The sequence below is a fragment of the Panthera leo genome, chromosome D2 (genome assembly GCF_018350215.1).
Source record: "Panthera leo isolate Ple1 chromosome D2, P.leo_Ple1_pat1.1, whole genome shotgun sequence".
NCBI classification, from domain to species: Eukaryota; Metazoa; Chordata; class Mammalia; order Carnivora; family Felidae; genus Panthera; species Panthera leo.
In genome coordinates, this window is record NC_056689.1 from 60,992,223 (window position 1) to 61,008,840 (window position 16,618).

At 41.5% G+C, this 16,618-nt stretch overlaps 1 protein-coding gene across 3 annotated transcripts in view; it reads left to right on the plus strand.

Moving 5' to 3' along the window:
- Positions 1 to 9,951, plus strand: part of INA (internexin neuronal intermediate filament protein alpha) — a 59,234-nt gene extending 49,283 nt beyond the window's left edge. For all 3 annotated transcript variants that reach the window (XM_042908235.1, XM_042908237.1, XM_042908236.1), the window contains exons 3-4: positions 5,941 to 6,065; positions 7,853 to 9,951. In XM_042908235.1, the coding sequence (XP_042764169.1) occupies positions 5,941 to 6,065; positions 7,853 to 8,165 (438 nt within the window). In that variant the 3' untranslated portion in view covers positions 8,166 to 9,951. The remainder of the gene's footprint in view (positions 1 to 5,940; positions 6,066 to 7,852) is intronic.
- Positions 9,952 to 16,618: the final 6,667 nt, after the last annotated feature.

Genomic DNA, 16,618 nt, shown 5'->3' on the forward strand with positions numbered 1-16,618 from the left:
GAACCCTTTTCCATCTCTGACCCAGGGCGAAGCTGGTTCCTGCACAGCTGCTTCATCACCATTAGAGGCCCTGTTCTGCCAAAGACATCTAAGGATATTTTTTCAGGATACCGGTGGCCTTGGCCCTGTATTATGGTCTTGGAAAGCCAAAGCTTTCCTTGAAAGACCTTGCTGAACAATCAAGCTCACCATTAGTTAATGCTCCCCAGGGAGATGAGCCAAGTCTGCCCTCTTCTCTCCAGTATGAGATTGGAATATAACCTAATGAAATAGCAAGAAGGGGCTGGCCCCTTAGAGATTGGGGTAACAGTGGCTGATAGATAAGTCTATGGCTCAATAGATTTATCTCTGAAATTAGAATTCAAAAGAAACTACATTTGGTCCTTTTTTTTTTTTTTTAGTTCTTCCATGTGTTTTTGGTTTGGTTTGGTTTTTGCCCCTCTCTGCCTTACTGTATTGTTGTCACCAGGGCTACCTTGATTGCTCCCTCACAGAAATAAATTTAAACTAGTAGTTCCTAAACCCATTGATCCACCAAGGTCACTTGGGGGCTTAACAAAAAGATTCTGAGGCCTACCCCTACTCCCAACTGGATTCAGTTGTTCACAGGTGGGGTCCAGGAAAATATGCAATTTCAGTAAAAGCGCTGCATTCTATTGTTCCTCAGACTGATTTGGAGGTGTGCTGACCTAAACCGCATTTCACAATATACACTAGCTCATAATATGCAAGATTTTAAAGTATGGTGGGGTGGGGGGTGGGGGGAGAAAGCAAAGACAGGAAGGAGAATAAGGCATATGGGTGGTCCACATATAAAAATCCCCTCTCCCCACCCAGTAATTCTTAATGAACTCTTTTATTCAAACTGTGCTATGTTCACTACTGCTCACCTTGCTGAGGGCTGCTAAAAGTGATGAAACCCATAGCACTGTTTGTGGTTCCTTTTCTCCCGTGCAGATGCTTGTGTGGCCATTTCTTTCTCTTACTCCTGATCTGCATCCTTCCAGGCCTTGGGAAGATGCTCAGCACTTGTCTTAGCTATTACTCCAGGAGAGACCCCAGCTGGAACTGGGAGTGCCTCTCTGCCATTCCCTCAGGCTAAGCCAGCAGCAGCTGCGTGGTTGGGGGAGGGGGCAGACTGCAGCGCTCTGCTCAGTTTTCCAGCTGGAGGCCATCTTTGGCAGGGCTTTTGAAGGGCAATGCAAGACAGCCTGGTGTGGGGGAAGAGAGCACAAACAAAGGGACTAGACATTGAAGAGCAATGGTCAGCAGTCAGCCCAATTCCTTCTGAAAGGAGCCAAGTTGTGCTTTTTGTCTACTCTGATCCATAAAATAAATGTATGAAATGTATAACATAAAAATTCAAGGAAATCTCCTCTATCTAGAACTCAACTCCCAACAACCTCTTATTCAGCAAACACAGCTCTGAAGCAAACAAACAAAAACAGGACCACATTGGGGCACCTGTGTGGCTCAGTCAGTTGAGCATCTGACTCTTGGGGTTTTGGCTCGGGTCATGATCTCACGGTTCGAGGGTTTGAGGCCTGCGTTGGGCTCCGCGCTGACAGTGTGGAGCCTGCTTGGGATTCTCTCTCTTTCCCTCTCTCTCTGCCCCTCTCCCCCTCTCTCCCACTCTCTCAAAATAAATAAATAAACTTAGAAAAAGAAAAAAGAAAAGAAAAAGGACCTTACTAACCCCCTGATGAGACAAAACATCTAACCTCAAATCACATATTGGTAAGCTGATCCCCTCTGGTGCCCCTCACTTACTCATTCTTACTTTACATGGTTCTAAAGCACTTTGTCATTTGAATTTCAAGCCTGCTGCAAGATAGAGAAGAGGGACCAATGGAGTCAGTCATCATCAAGGACAAGTAGCATTAGTTTCACTTTCAGAGCAAAGAAAACCAATAAGTAACAAGCACTAATGCAAACACTGGTCTTTGGGGCCATTTAGGATAAAATTAACCTGATATACCTCAGCTGACCTAGAAGATAAAAGACATCATAGAACTATAGAAAAATAATTGATCATTATCACAACCCATGGTTGCTAAGAAAGGTTGCATTATGTTTATGTCCTAATTAAGAATGGTACAAGTGGGGTGCTTGGCTGGCTTGGTTGGTAGAGAGTGGAGCTCTTTTAATTTATTTATGTATTCATTCATTCATTCATTCATTTATTCATTTATTTATTTTTGGGAGAGTGCAAGACGGGGACAGAAGATCCCAAGCGGGTCCATGCTGAAAGGCAAACTGGCAAGATCATCACCTGAGCTCAACTGACTGAGCCACCCAGGTACCCCAGAGTGTGCAGCTCTTGATCTTGGGGTTGTGAGTTTGAGCCCTGCATTGGAGGTAGAGATTACTTTAAAAAATAAAATCTTTAGGGGTTCCCCGGGTGGCTTAGTCGGTTGAGTATCTGACTTCGGCTCAGGTCATGATCTCGCGGTTCGTGGGTTCCAGCCTCAAGTTGGGCTCTGTGCTGACAGCTGAGAGCCTGCACCTGCTTCAGATTCTGTGTCTCCCTTTCTTTCTTCCCCTCCCCCACTCATGCTCTGTCTCTCCCTGTCTCTCAAAAATGAATAAACGTTAAAAAAGAAATTTAAAAAATAAATAAAATAAAAACTTTTAAAAAATGGTAGAAGCCACTTTAGAAAGGTCTTTGTTCAAAAATTTTTTTTTAAATCTGGTGCTTTAAGGAATATGCCTTCAACTATCTAATATTAAAGTTTTATTATATATTGCTTTCCTTAGTGATCCAAGGGGTTGTAGGGAGGACACATGATTAATCTGTCCATTTGATTAAAAAGGGTATAGAGTCACATGGTATGATATTAACAGTAATAAAAATCATTAGCAATTACTGAGCAATTTCTATGTGACAAGTGCTGTTCTAATGCCTGTTATCTAATTTAACAGATAATAGACTCATATAGTAACGTGAGGTCCCTTAAGCTGGAATCCTAACTTGAGGATCTCAGTATATCTCAGGAAAGAATAAACATTATAATTTTCCATATGTAGAAATGAAAGTTTTGAAGAAACTAAAATATAGAAAACTGACTGAGGTATGTTGGGTATTTGTGGCAGGGCAAGAAATACAACCCAAATATCCTGATGAAATCCTCCACTTTTCCTCAAATTTCATTTCTCCTGCTACTTCGCGTGATGAAAAGCCTCCTCCCCTTTCCCCTTTTCCCCTTTACCATGGTAGTGTTGCCTCTCTTACCCCCAATGCTTCACTAGCAGACTTGTTTGTAGATTAGTTTAAACTCTGGTAACAGCCATCAAGTAAAATTTTTGGTAAAAACCATTTTAAGCCCTTATGATATCTTAACACACTTTGGAATATTCCCATCGCTGTCCGTGTAATATGTATTTTCCCTACTGCTTGTCATTCCCTGCTCTGTACCCCTCAGTTAATTGAGTCTCTCTTTCGCGGTATTCCTGTCAATATTTATAGAACAGGTAGGTGGTATGAGTTTTCATTCTTTCTGCAGTCTCCTGATTTGGAAGTCTGCACCCCCTGATGTTATCAGCACTGCCTTCACCACCACTTTATCCTTCCCACACGGGAAGTTATGAGGGCCCCTCACCACTTACTTCTTGAGACTTCTGATGTTTATTTGCATCACTCATTCACAAAAGTTACTCTAAATTGCTGTGTTCTTTACGTTGACAAAGCTGCAACTGAATTATATGGGTTATTAGCTCACATCTTTTCAGGTCATAGGAAAAGTGCTTGTGTAGCACCGTTCATTCATTTAACAGTTATTCATTGAGCGTCTCAGTGTGCATTGTGCTAGGATCTGGGCTGCCGGGGATGAACTAAACAGAAACAGCCCCTGTTTCCATGTAAATTACATTTGATTTGAGTGATCTGCCTTCTAGGGGACATTTAGCAATGTCTAGAGACATTGTTGGTTATCCCCACTGGGAGGGAGGGGGTGTGCTACTAGTGGAGGTCAGGGATGCTGCCAAACACCCTACAATGCACAGGACAACCTCCCACAGCAAAGAATTATCCAGCCCAAAGTGTCAATAGTTCCCAGGTTGAAAAACCATGAGATAAAGGAAGGTGACAGAAAATAAATGAACAAGAAAATTTCAGATAATGATAAGAGCCAAGAGCAGAGTGGCCACTTTCAAGTATGTGCTTTCTTGTAATTTGTCCTCTCACTGGAGTTGCCTTTTTCTCATTTGCACAAAGCCCCTGCCCAGGCTAGCTACTGGCCTGGCTTGAGGTAAAATACCGTGCTCGATCAGTGTGGAAAGGGTACCTCCATTAGACACAAAGGAAGACCTATCTGAGCAGAGGGCGTTTGAACTGAAGCTTTGATGACACAGAGTTGGCCACAGAAGACCCACTACAGAGCATTCCAAATAGAGGAAATAGCTAGCCTACAGGGCCTGGGACAGCAATGAACTTAGTAAGTTCATTGGTAAGTTTAAGGAGCAAAAAAGGCCAAGGTAGCTGAAACACTTTGAGCAAGGGGAATAGTATAGACCATGCCGAGGAGTTTGGACTTTATTCTAAAGCTCTTAGAAGGTTTCAAGAAAGTAAGCAACAAAATCTGCTGTGTTTTGAAAAGATCCTCTGGGGGCACCTGGGTGGCTCAGTCGGTTAAGCATCCAACTTTGTTTGGCTCATGTCATGATCTCATGGTTTGTGAGTTCAAGCCCCGTGTCGGGTTCTGCACTGACAGTGTGGAGCCTGCTTGGGATTTTCTCTGTCCCCCCTCTCTCTGCCCCTCCCCCACTCACTCTTGCTCACTCTTCAAAATAAACAAAGGAAAAAACTTAAATAAAAATAAATAAATTGTTGGGGCGCCTGGGTGGCTCAGTCGGGTTAAGTATCTGACTTTGGCTCAGGTCATTATCTCCCGTCGTGAGTTTGAGCCCTGAGTCGAGCTCTGTGCTGACAGCTCAGAGCCTGGAGATTGCTTCAGATTCTGGGTCTCCCTCTCTCAATCCCCTCCCCCACTTGTGCTCTGTCTGTCTCTCTCAAAAGTGAATAAATGTTAAAAAAAATTTTTTTGGAATAAATAAATCATTAAAAAAAAAATCCTCTGGCTGCTCAAGAATCAAAACTTTAAAGCTAGTTTTCTTCCGTGCCTGGGTTTGCACCTGAGAGAATTTGGAGCAAAGCTATTACATGAACCTAGTTAGTTTTGTTTTAAATATATAATTTAAATCTGTCATTTGTATTAAAACAATTCTATGGAGTCTTTCTGCTTCCTCCTTATGTATTGTGTAAAATGCTTTCAGTAAGATGATTGAGTAGCAGACTTCCAGGAAACCATCAAAATGAATGGAGGCAGAGAAGACTTGCCATCCTCTGTGCTTTTCACAGTTGGAATTTTCTGAGTCTAAGCTTCTAACCTGAGGCTTTGGGTTTTGGAAAAGACATGCAACGATGGAGTTATTCAGCAGCAATACAACAAACAAAGGAGGGATGATAAGTAAGTTAGAGAGAGGGGGGCACCTGGGTGGCTCAGTTGGTTAAGTGTTCGACTTCAGCTAGGGTCATGATCTCATGGCTTGTGAGTTTGAGCCCTGCATCAGGCTCTCCGCTGTCAGCACAGAGCCTGCTTCGGATCCTCTGTCCCCCTCTCTCTTTGCCCTTCCCCCACTAGCATTCTTTCTCTCTCTCAAAAATAAATAAACATTTAAAAAAGAGAAAATATCTCTCCGATGTTCAATCAAGAACCATATGCCCTGCAGTAGAAGTGCCCAACCCTGACCATGCACCCAAATCATCCAACCTTTATGAAAAAATGCAGTTCCTGGAACCCCACCCCAGAACAAATGAGTCAGAATCTGGGCCGGGGGACAGGCCTAGATTTTTAATGTGGAGTCAGGATTGAGAATCCTTGCTTTGTGTAAATCTTACTGAATTTCAGCTGGCTCAAATATGTTGGATATATCACTTTTCAGGATAGCATCGGGCAGCTGGAGAATGATCTGAGGAACACCAAGAGTGAGATGGCTCGCCACCTTCGGGAATACCAGGACTTGCTCAATGTCAAAATGGCTCTTGATATTGAGATTGCCGCTTACAGGTATTTCAGAGGGGATGCTCACCCAACCAGGCCCAGTCATCTGGGGCAACACTACCCCAATAAGTGGATAAAGTGGTTTCAGTCTCTCTGATTTCTGATGGGTGAGGGGGGATGAGGAAAGAAAGACATCACTGGCCCTGTGCATGTGAGCTGACCCCTCTGTCCTTCAACTTGTTTATATCTCAGCTCCACCTTACTAGTCCTGGAGTAGTCTACCTACCTCTGCTAGGATTTAAGGAAATAACGTGAGTATCCAGAGGTTGACATAAAATCCACCAGACTGTGGGACACCTGGGTGGCTCAGTCGGTTAAGCGTCCAACTTCGGCTCAGGTCATGATCTTGTGGTTTATGAGTTCAAGCCCCACGTTGGGATCCTTGCTGACAGCTCGGAGTCTGGAGCCTACTTAGGATTCTGTGTCTCCCTCTCTCTCTGCCCCTCCCCCGCTTGTGCTCTGTCTCTGTCTCTGTCTCTCTCTCTCTCTCAAAAATAAAATAAACATTAAAAAAAAGATTAAAAGAAAAAATCCACCAGACTCTAACTTTTAAAAATAGGGTTTATACGATATAGAACATCCTAATATGTGAGGTATCCCCCTGGATTTCTACTCAAACAACGTTTGAGTGAACCTTTAAAAAAAAGTAGTAACAGCAGCTACTATTTTTGGAATGACTACTATGTGCCAGGCACTATATTAGATACTATATTTAAATTATCTAGTCATATTATTTCCATTTTGCAGATGAGGAAACTTGAACCACAGACTGACGGTGTAACTTATTCTAAGTCATAGTGCTGGTAAATGAAAGAGTTCAGCTTCAACCCAGATCTGAGAGATTTTTTTTTTCTTTTACACTATGTATACTACTCCAAAACAAAACTCCAAGAGTATTTGATAGTGTCTTGAGTTTCTTTTTTTTTTAAGTTTATTTATTTATTTTGAGAGAGACAGAGTGCAAGTGTGGGAGGAGCAGAGAGAGAGAGAGAGAGAGAGGGAGAGAGAGAGAAAGAATCCCAAGCAGGCTCTGCATGGTCAGCGTGGAGCCCCACGTGGGGCTTGAACCCATGAAACCGTGAGATCATGACCGGAGCCAAAACCAAGAGTCAGATGCTTAACTGACTGAGCCACCCAGGTGCTCTTGAGTTTCTGATTTTAAAGAAAAGGTCATAAAAATTATTAGAGTTATGAGAAACAAAGTATTGGGGCCACACTTATGATGCTGGTTAGGCGAGGCTGAGAAAAAGTCTGGTATCTGAAACAGTTTCATTTACTGGTTTTTGTGTTGTTGGTCCCATTCCCTTTGTACGTTGAAAAAAGTACAAATCTCAAGTTCAGGCTGAATTAGGCGGTTCTTTCCTCCTTTGTGGACTTCGCACCTCCTTATCCCTATTGCATTTAAGGTTTTAAATAGTAACATTACTTCTAGCTTTGTAGACTCTTAAACGCCAAAAGTGGGTGTGATGAGGCCAAGGAGAATTGTACAAAAATTCCTTTTTGAACATATTTGTGAATAGGATAGGTTTCCCTTTGACAGTGCCTTAAACACAGCTGGTGCTGAAGATGTGAGAGTGTGCATGTGTGCGTGTACCTGGATAACTCCAAGTTAAACTTGGATAAACTCCAAGTCTTTGAGCCTTGGCATTCAATATTTATTGGTCTCAATCTCATGAAGAAACTGAAGAGTCTTATGGAATCTTTCTAAAATGAATAGCAGCTGGGGGGTTAAGTTCTTCTCAAAAAAAGTTGCAAGTTGACTTCCTAAGAATGTTTCTCTGTTGGATTTACAGGAAACTGCTGGAAGGCGAAGAGACACGTTTTAGCACCAGTGGATTAAGCATTTCAGGGCTGAATCCACCTCCCAATCCGGGTTATCTGCTCCCACCTAGAATCCTCAGTTCTACAACCTCCAAAGTCTCATCCACTGGGCTGTCTCTTAAGAAAGAGGAGGAGGAGGAGGAAGAGGTTTCTAAGGTGGCCTCTAAGAAAACCTCCCAGATAGGAGAAAGTTTTGAAGAAATACTGGAGGAGACGGTCATATCTACTAAGAAAACCGAGAAATCGAATATAGAAGAAAGTACCACTTCAAGCCAAAAAATTTAATTCTGTTGCTTTAATAAGGTTAATGCTTAAGAGGGGATAATATGCATTTGACTTGTTAAAGAGCCTATTCCTGAACCAAAACACCTGTCACCACTATAAAATGTCTTCAAGGCTTCAGTCTCCTATTTAGCATTGAATCCTTACTTTCTCTAATAAGAAAAGCACCCCTTAGGTTGGAGCAAGCTGCAGTCCTAGCACAACCACAGAGGAGTTATCTAAGAATTCCGCTTTCTCACCTAAAGCTCAGGCTTCACAGCATTAGATGATTCAGGTACAGAGGAAGTACAAATCAAGGTGCTAAATCTGTGATCATCGTCATTTGCTGTGAATTGAAATTAAAACCTGTATTTGCTCGCTATACCCAGACATTATCCCGCTATATAGTCTCACTCTAGGTACATAAAACATAAGATCACTGCCAAAGGTAAACCAATGGTCCACATCCAACACCATTCTGACAAAACTGCTTCACAAGTGATAGGTGTTTGTTTAATGGACACTTCCTCCCACCTCTCATAATTCCTTGTATCCTTTCTTCCATTCAGGAAAAAAAAAAAAGAGGCTAGTGTAGTATTCTTCCCCCTTAAACACATTTAGGTTCTTCTCAAAAGAACTTACCCCCTTTAGCTCTCTCTGTTCAATGGGTAAAATTAGATGCATGTTGACCATTTCTGTGATTCGTGGAATGACTTCTCCCTACTCATTTCATGTCCTTCCAATTCTGTAAGGAAAAAAGAAAAAAGAAAAAAAAAAGCAGTGATAAGTTTTAAGGGTCACCCCAACAAATACAATAATGAAAGGAGTCCCTAGATTTTAGGCTTTCAGCTTATTCAAATCCATTTAATTAGGGGGAAAAAAAAGTACTTTATTCTGAATGTAGCTGTTCACTTTAACTTTAGAAACACACTAATAGTGTCCCAAGCTGTGATTAAGCTGACCTTAGATTTAGTAGTATAGGCTAGAAGAGGTGAGTATTTGTGTGGATGGGAAAAGCCAAGGTCTCATTGCTCTGTGTCAGTTCGTTTGTGGTGATCTAGAATTAGCTCTTTCGTACCCTGACCCTTAGAACCCACTTATCCCCTTTTCCACAGTCTAGGTCCTAACAAGGCCTTGCTTTTACTCTCCTATGCCTTTTAAGAGTGCTAAGTGTAATTATATTATCCCCAGAAACAATGCTACTGCCCAAAAGTAAAAGAAGTCACCTCTGGTCAATCAACACCACCGGCAAACATGAAAAAGAAATCTTTCTCTTGTCTTAATAAAAGAGTCCTGCCCAACAGTTTTCCCATTGCTTCATGGTTGGTGGGGTCTCCCTTCCCTACTGGAGAGGCAGCGACGCCCAGACTAGAGAAGGGGTACATATGCTCCTACTCACGTGCTAGGAAGTACATTCTGGAGAGTCAGCTTTTCATCTGCCCAACTGTGTAGCAGCCGCATTGCCCAGTCTTCCACGTACATGTGCCAAGTTTGACGTCAGGTTAATTCTCTGTCTGCATTCACTTCCACCAGACCTAAAGAGTTGCCAGGTCTCTGTCACACATCTCCATTCACAACAGGGCGTGATGCTTTTACTAAACTTTCTTATCCTAGGACCTGCTGCAATGGTTCAAGGAACTGGAAAGATGCTTTCTCTTCTTCCTTTCCCTCACTCCATCCCTGTCTTTACTCCTCAGACTTCCTGTAAAACATTAGTAAGATAAGAATTAAAAGTCACACGAATCCCACCAACATAACTTGTGTTCTGTGGTTTTTGCTATTTCAGTTGAGAGAAGCACTGTTTTGGTTCAATGAGACAACTGTACCCCCAAATAATTTGGAAATTATTTATGCTTTGTTCCTCGCATCTACATTTAGGGTTGTTTTTCCCCCTGCCCAAGCCTTGGGGCTATATAGTCTGCATGTGTTTCACACTGGCTAAAACACGTAATGTGCTAAATGGACAGTTTATGGCAGGGAGTGGAGGAATCAAATCAAATGATGCAAGACAATAGACTCTGTGCCTGGATATGCACAGAACGCAGATGATAAAAGGTAGCTCAAAACAATAAGAATCTTTTCCTTTTTTGAAAATGAGGTTATACTTCTGCAGATATGTTTAGGTAGAACATAGGCAGCAGTAGAAGTTTCCTCCACTGTAATGATTGCTAACCTTTGATGGATTGCAGACTCCTTAGAGGAAGCTATGGACCCTTTTTCCAGAAAAATACACAAAACTTTGTCCATATCAAGGGGCTTGGGCTTCCTCGTTGGACTGTTTACTTCTGGTATCCAGAAGTCCATGGAGTTGAGATTCCCTAATGCCATGTCACATTCCAGGATGGAGACTGAAATGAGGGGATGTGGATGCCACCCCCACCGACAGTGGTGGTGAAGCTGGAGCTTGCTGAATCTTGAACAATCTTGTCCTTCTCAGTCCATCTGGCTGAGAGTTCTTGCATGCCACGCAAGGATACATCGACGGAACCGCTTGGGAAAAGAGATGTTCATCCTGCACTAACAGTGAGAGCTTTATAGTAATCAAACATCTTTCAGGGCCTATTAGGGATGAAAATAATAGTCTCATCAACACATGGGTTTTCAATATAGATATTGGTTGCCACTTCTAAAGATTCTACGTATTTGGTTAATGGATCTGTCTCTGGAAAACCAACATCTTTTGATTACAGTTATATAATCTCTAGCTCTAATTTACATCTATTTTCAGTGAGTTGCCACTGGTTGCCATGAGCTCAGTTATAAAGACATTAAAAGCCTGGAGTTGATAAATTAGTAAAGCAGGACCATTACAGTAACAAGGAAACAGTGTTCAGAATCATAAGGCAGGGGGGAGGAGAAGAGGAACCAACTTCTAGAACAGGACAACAAAGAGAGTCTGTGAGACTGTGGGGAAGCCTGCCCACAAAGCGCATTAGCGATAACCAATATGACTTTCAGATTCATTAGACAATGAGATCCCCTGCCTCCTGAGACTAATAACAGCTTTAATTTATTCAGTACCTACTTACTATGTGTCTGACACTGTTCTAGGCAGCAAACAGAATTATCTCACTTAAACCTCACAACCACTCTTTAGATAGTATTTGTATACCCATTTTACAAATGAAGAAATAGAGCCTTGGAATGTCAAGGTTAAAACCCATGTCTATTGTCACAGAGTTAGGGAGCTGGGATTTGAGCCTTGATCTTCTGACCGCAGTGCTTGTCTTTCCGATATTGCTTCTCTACAGAAGAGCAAGTCCCCTCACTTGAGGGAGTGGGAATCCTTATTTCTATCACCTTTTTCACCCCTTCTTCACCAGGTTTTACTTCAGGTTTTTCTGCCCCAGAAACCATGGGCAACACCAAGTCCCATAGGCAAACTGCTTTCCAGACTTCCTGAACCTGTTACCGTCCTGCATTGCAGTAAGGTCGTGGGAGCTCAAAACTGGGTTCTGAGCCCATCTAACTGAGTCACCTCCTACTAAAAATGAAACAGAATTAGATGCGATTACCTAATTCTTAAAAAGGAGTTTTAAAACGTAATTTTGCAAAGGAACTCTGTAGCTCAGTATCAAAGGGCCTGGAAATGAAGGAATATTACAGCAGGGACAATTCCTCAAGAGGTAATAAATCAAGGATACTTAGAATTCATTTTACTGCACTAGCTAAAGAAGACGGCAAGATTTGAGCTGTTGTCTGGAAACTAGAGTCCAAGTTTTAGCTCCAGACACAACACAAATCACCTATAGTCCTGCAGATAAACTTCTAAAACTTGAGAACAAAAGCAGGGAGTCCAGAACCACCCTTGATGACTCTAAAGGCAAATATGAAATCGTTTTTGAAATGTATTAAGAAATTCATTGCGGGGGTGCCTGGGTGGCTCAGTCGGTTGGGTGTCCGACTTCCGCTCAGGTCATGATCTCGCAGTCCGTGAGTTCGAGCCCCGCGTCGGGCTCTGTGCTGACAGCTCAGAGCCTGAAGCCTGTTTCAGATTCTGTGTCTCCCTCTCTCTCTGCCCCTCCTCCATTCATGCTCTGTCTCTCTCTGTCTCAAAAATAAATAAACGTGAAAAAAAATTAATAAAAAAAAAGAAATTCATTGCAGCGGCGGTGGGGACAGGGCGGAGGAGGTGCCTGGATGGCTCAGTTGGTTGAGCGTCCAACTTTGGCTCAGGTCATGGTCTCCCAATTCACGAGTTCAAGCCCTTCATCAGGCTCTGTGCTGACATCTCATAGACTGGAGCCTACTTCAGATTCTCTGTCTCCCTCTCTCTCTGCCCCTCCTCTGTTGGTGCTCTGTCTCTCCCTCTCTCAAAAATAAATAAACATTAAGGCACCTAGGTGCTTAGTCACTTAAGTGTTCAACTTCAGCTCAGGTCATTATCTCCCTATTCACAAGTTCAAGCCCTGCGTCAGGCTCTGTGCTGACAGCTCAGAGCCTGGAGCCTACCTTGGATTCTGTGTCTCCATCTCTCTTCTGTCCCTCCCCTGCTTGCACTCCGTCTCTCTCAAAATTAAGTAAATATTCTAAAAACATTTTAAAGGGGTGCCTGGGTGGCTCAGTCGATTAAGCATCCGACTTTGCCTCAGGTCATGATCTCACAGTTTGTGAGTCTGAGCCCCGCCTCGGGCTCTGTGCTCACAGCTCAGAGCCCAGAGCCTGTTTCAGATTCTGTGTCGCCCTCTCTCTCTGCTAGCACTCTCCCTCTCTCTCTCTCTCTCTCTCTCTCTCTAAAAAATAAATAAACATTAAAAAATTTTTAAAAATACATTTTAAAAAATAAACCTTTAAAAATTAAAAAAAAATTCATTGGAACAGAAAGTAGATTGGTAGTTGTCAGGGCTAAAGAGAGGGGGCATAAGGGGTAACTCTTCAGTGGATACAGGGTTTTATTTTGGACTTATGGAAATGTTTTAGAACTAAAATGGAGGTGGTAGTTGCACAACATTGTGAACATACTAAATGCCATTGAATTGTTCACTTTAAAATGATTAATTTTATATCATGTAAATCTCACCTCAATCTAAAAAAATCCACTGATAGAGAATTTATGGAACTATCAGAAAAATATAATTACAAAGTCTACTATACCTTCTGCTCCAGCTGAGACCATTACGTACAGCCACCTGGGTCAATCAATCTCAGTTGGAAGGAATTCCATTAGGACAACATAAGCCAGATCTAATAAGAGTATTGATTTTGAAACAGAACCTAGAGAAAAAGCCAGAAATACCCCTGGATGTAAACAAAAGAAAGAATAGCTAGAAATATTGGTTGCTAATGAGCACCCATCACTGATTTCCAACTGATACTATTTTTATTATTCTATCATCAGAAATCTTCAAAGTCCTGAAAAGCATCTAAATCCTAAGAGTACGTTTTCCCCCTTAGAACCAAATAAGCTGGTGTGCCTGAAAGCAAGCCCAGTACTTAAAATGGAAATAACTGAGGGGGGCTTTATAGGATCTTAAAATAGAGCTCGTATGTGAAATTTTATTTTTCTTTATAGAACATACACTACTAGCTTTGCTGCATGTTCAAACTTCATGTACATTTTAGATTTAAGCCAATCATGACTTTGCTATTTTCAAATATCTCATATGGTCTATGCCATTTGCAAAAGGGGCAAATGCTCCTGAATCCAGCCAAACAAAGGATTGTTATCATTAAATTACCATCCCCTGCTGCAAATCCTCAAAAGATGAGAAGAATGGTTACTATGTAGATCCAATGGCTTCTCTCTTCCTCTATTGATCTCTTAGATTATTTGATTGCACTCATGTTTTATGCTGATATTTGATAAGCTTACTCAGTGGGGGTGGTGACTAGCTAAAATTTATAAATTCTTGCTTACAATCCCTTGAAACACACAGAAATACAGACACATAGCCCAGGATTATAATAAGATACGGTGAATCACACTGCAGATATTTAAAGATTTGTTTCTACAGTTCTTTAGTGATTCCGAATAAAATAAAACAGAGAAAGTTCAGGCTACAAAGAAAAATGAAGATTGATCTTGGAGGGGTCTCCAGGCTCCCTTCCTCATCGATTAATTACCATATATCACCACATGGCCACTCCCTCCCCTGGTGAGGCAATTGGTCTCTGTGTGTAAGTCTGAGACATTTCATTCTAGCTCTATTGTATGCTCTTATTAATAGGGGCTATAGAATGTTAGCAGCGGGTAGCCAAAATCATTAATATAAGGGCTGGAGTTTTAGAATACGATCAGCAGCAGGTCTAGTTAGTTGCTGCATACTGTGCAGGGCAAAAAAGGTATTTTTCCTTAGAAGTATTTATTATACATTTTTCGTAAGTAATTTCTATGCCCGACGTGGTGCTCAAACCCAAGACTCCAAGATCAAGAGTTGAACACTCTACTAACCTAGCAAGCCAGGTGCCCCTAGAGGTGCTTACTAAAACAAATAAGGGGTTCTTGGCTGGCTCAGTCGGGAGAGCACGTGACTCCCAGTCTCAGGATCGTGAGTTCAAGCTCCACGTTGGGCATGGAGCCTACTTAAAAAAAAAATTAACTCACTTAGGTTTACTTATTATGCCATAAATATGAATAAATGAGAAGTGTAACTTCCATTTCCCATGATTTCCTGGCATAAAGATTCATAAATGACATATGGAGTTCCTGATGTCCTTCAGGGCTAGACAAATCTATTATCTTTACCTCAAGCCAGACTGAGCTCAGTAAAAGGAACTCCTGGCAACTGAAATTGTCTAAGGACTAATCTAGTCTGCAAAGTATAAGCAGCAGAGCTAAGACTAGAATTAGAGTGAAAGCAGAATCCAGGTCTGACGTTAGAGGCTGTGTCCCAGTCCCTCGCCTGGTTATCCATAGAAGGAGGTGAGTAGAAAAAATATATCAGAAAGAAGACAGGAAAAATAACAAACGTTTCAACATCAGTCTTTTAATATTAGCGGACCCCACCACTCATTAGAAAGGAACTAATGCAGCAAAGTAATCTAAGAAGTGACTACATAGGGACCATATTTGAATTTGATAGTAGACTGTATGCCAGCTAAGGTTCTGAATACTTCCCATATTCATTAACTCTCATAACATCTCTTTGAGTTAGGTTCCTTTGTCCCTATTTACAGATCAGAGAAGTCATATAACATGTCCAAGACCATATACCTTGCAGGAAGCAAATCTGGGAATCAAAGCTATGCAGTCTGGCTTGAAAATTCATGTCCTTAACCATTATGCAATACTGCCTCTATGTCTTTTTTTAGATAAAAAAATCTGTCCTGGAAACTTTTGCCATCTTCAATCTCTAATTTAAAATATTATTCACCCAGCTTTTCTCTTGGGGAAACATTTTCTTAGAAACATTCAAAGAAAAAAAAATCTGTTCTCATTTATATGAAAATATTATCACAATTAGAACCTCTGTAAAACTACAGACATCATCAGAACAGAATCAAAATGTAGTAAAGATCAAACCATAATATCCATTCCATGTAAGTAAATATTTGGCATGCTTTCAGGAGATCGATATGGCATTTCATCTGTGAAATGACCATTAAGCTCAATAGGTGATAAAATTTAGATTTCATCAGTGCAGTTTTGAAGAGATGCCAATAATCAAACTCATTTGCAGAACAACATACTGAAAAGGGATAAAAACGAGGACCTACTCTTTGGTCAGGATCTACTGAAGAAAACAGAGACAAACATTCAGAATCAGCATCTGCTAGAAACTTTTCTATTACTAGGGGTTTCCAAGATGAGAAAACACACTACAGAGGTTGCAACTCTTAGAATTTTAAAGAAAAAAAAAACTTATAAGTTTAGTCACACATACATGTGATAAACCAATTACAACTCGGTGATCCTATGAGAATACTCATCTAGGATCGAATCACAGAGGATACACTTAGAGCTGTCGGCACAGAGGCTGACCTGGGGCTTGAACTTACAAACCATGAGATCATGACCTGAGCCCAAGTCAGACGCTGAACCGACTGAGCTACTCAGGCACCCCGGTAGAGGTATTACTTTCAAGAATTCAAAGTCACTGTAGGAGACTCATTGTGTACATGTATAGAACTGTGTTAGCTTGGGGACCAGAGAAGGAACTGTCAGAGACAAGAATGTCACTGAATCAACAGGCAAGGGCAATGCAGTAGAAGCAGAGGGGAAGCTCAGTGAAGCCCAAGGTCAGAGAAAATGACTTTGGCCCATACGAGAGAGAAAAGATTGGGACGGATGTAAGGGAGGAACTGAGAAATCTCCAAGCACACCTTCTGCCAAACTACAACTACCACAAACTATCCCTCTGGGCATCTTTGCTTAGTGTCACCTCCGAGAGGGCTTAGGTAAAAACAAAGTGTGCCAAACAGCTATGCCAAACAAATTTACTCTTATAAGGCCGCTGAAGCTGGATTCTGAAATCCGCACTTCATATACTCTTATTTGTTTAATTTTGTTTACAGTAAAAATTCTTTTTGAAAACTCT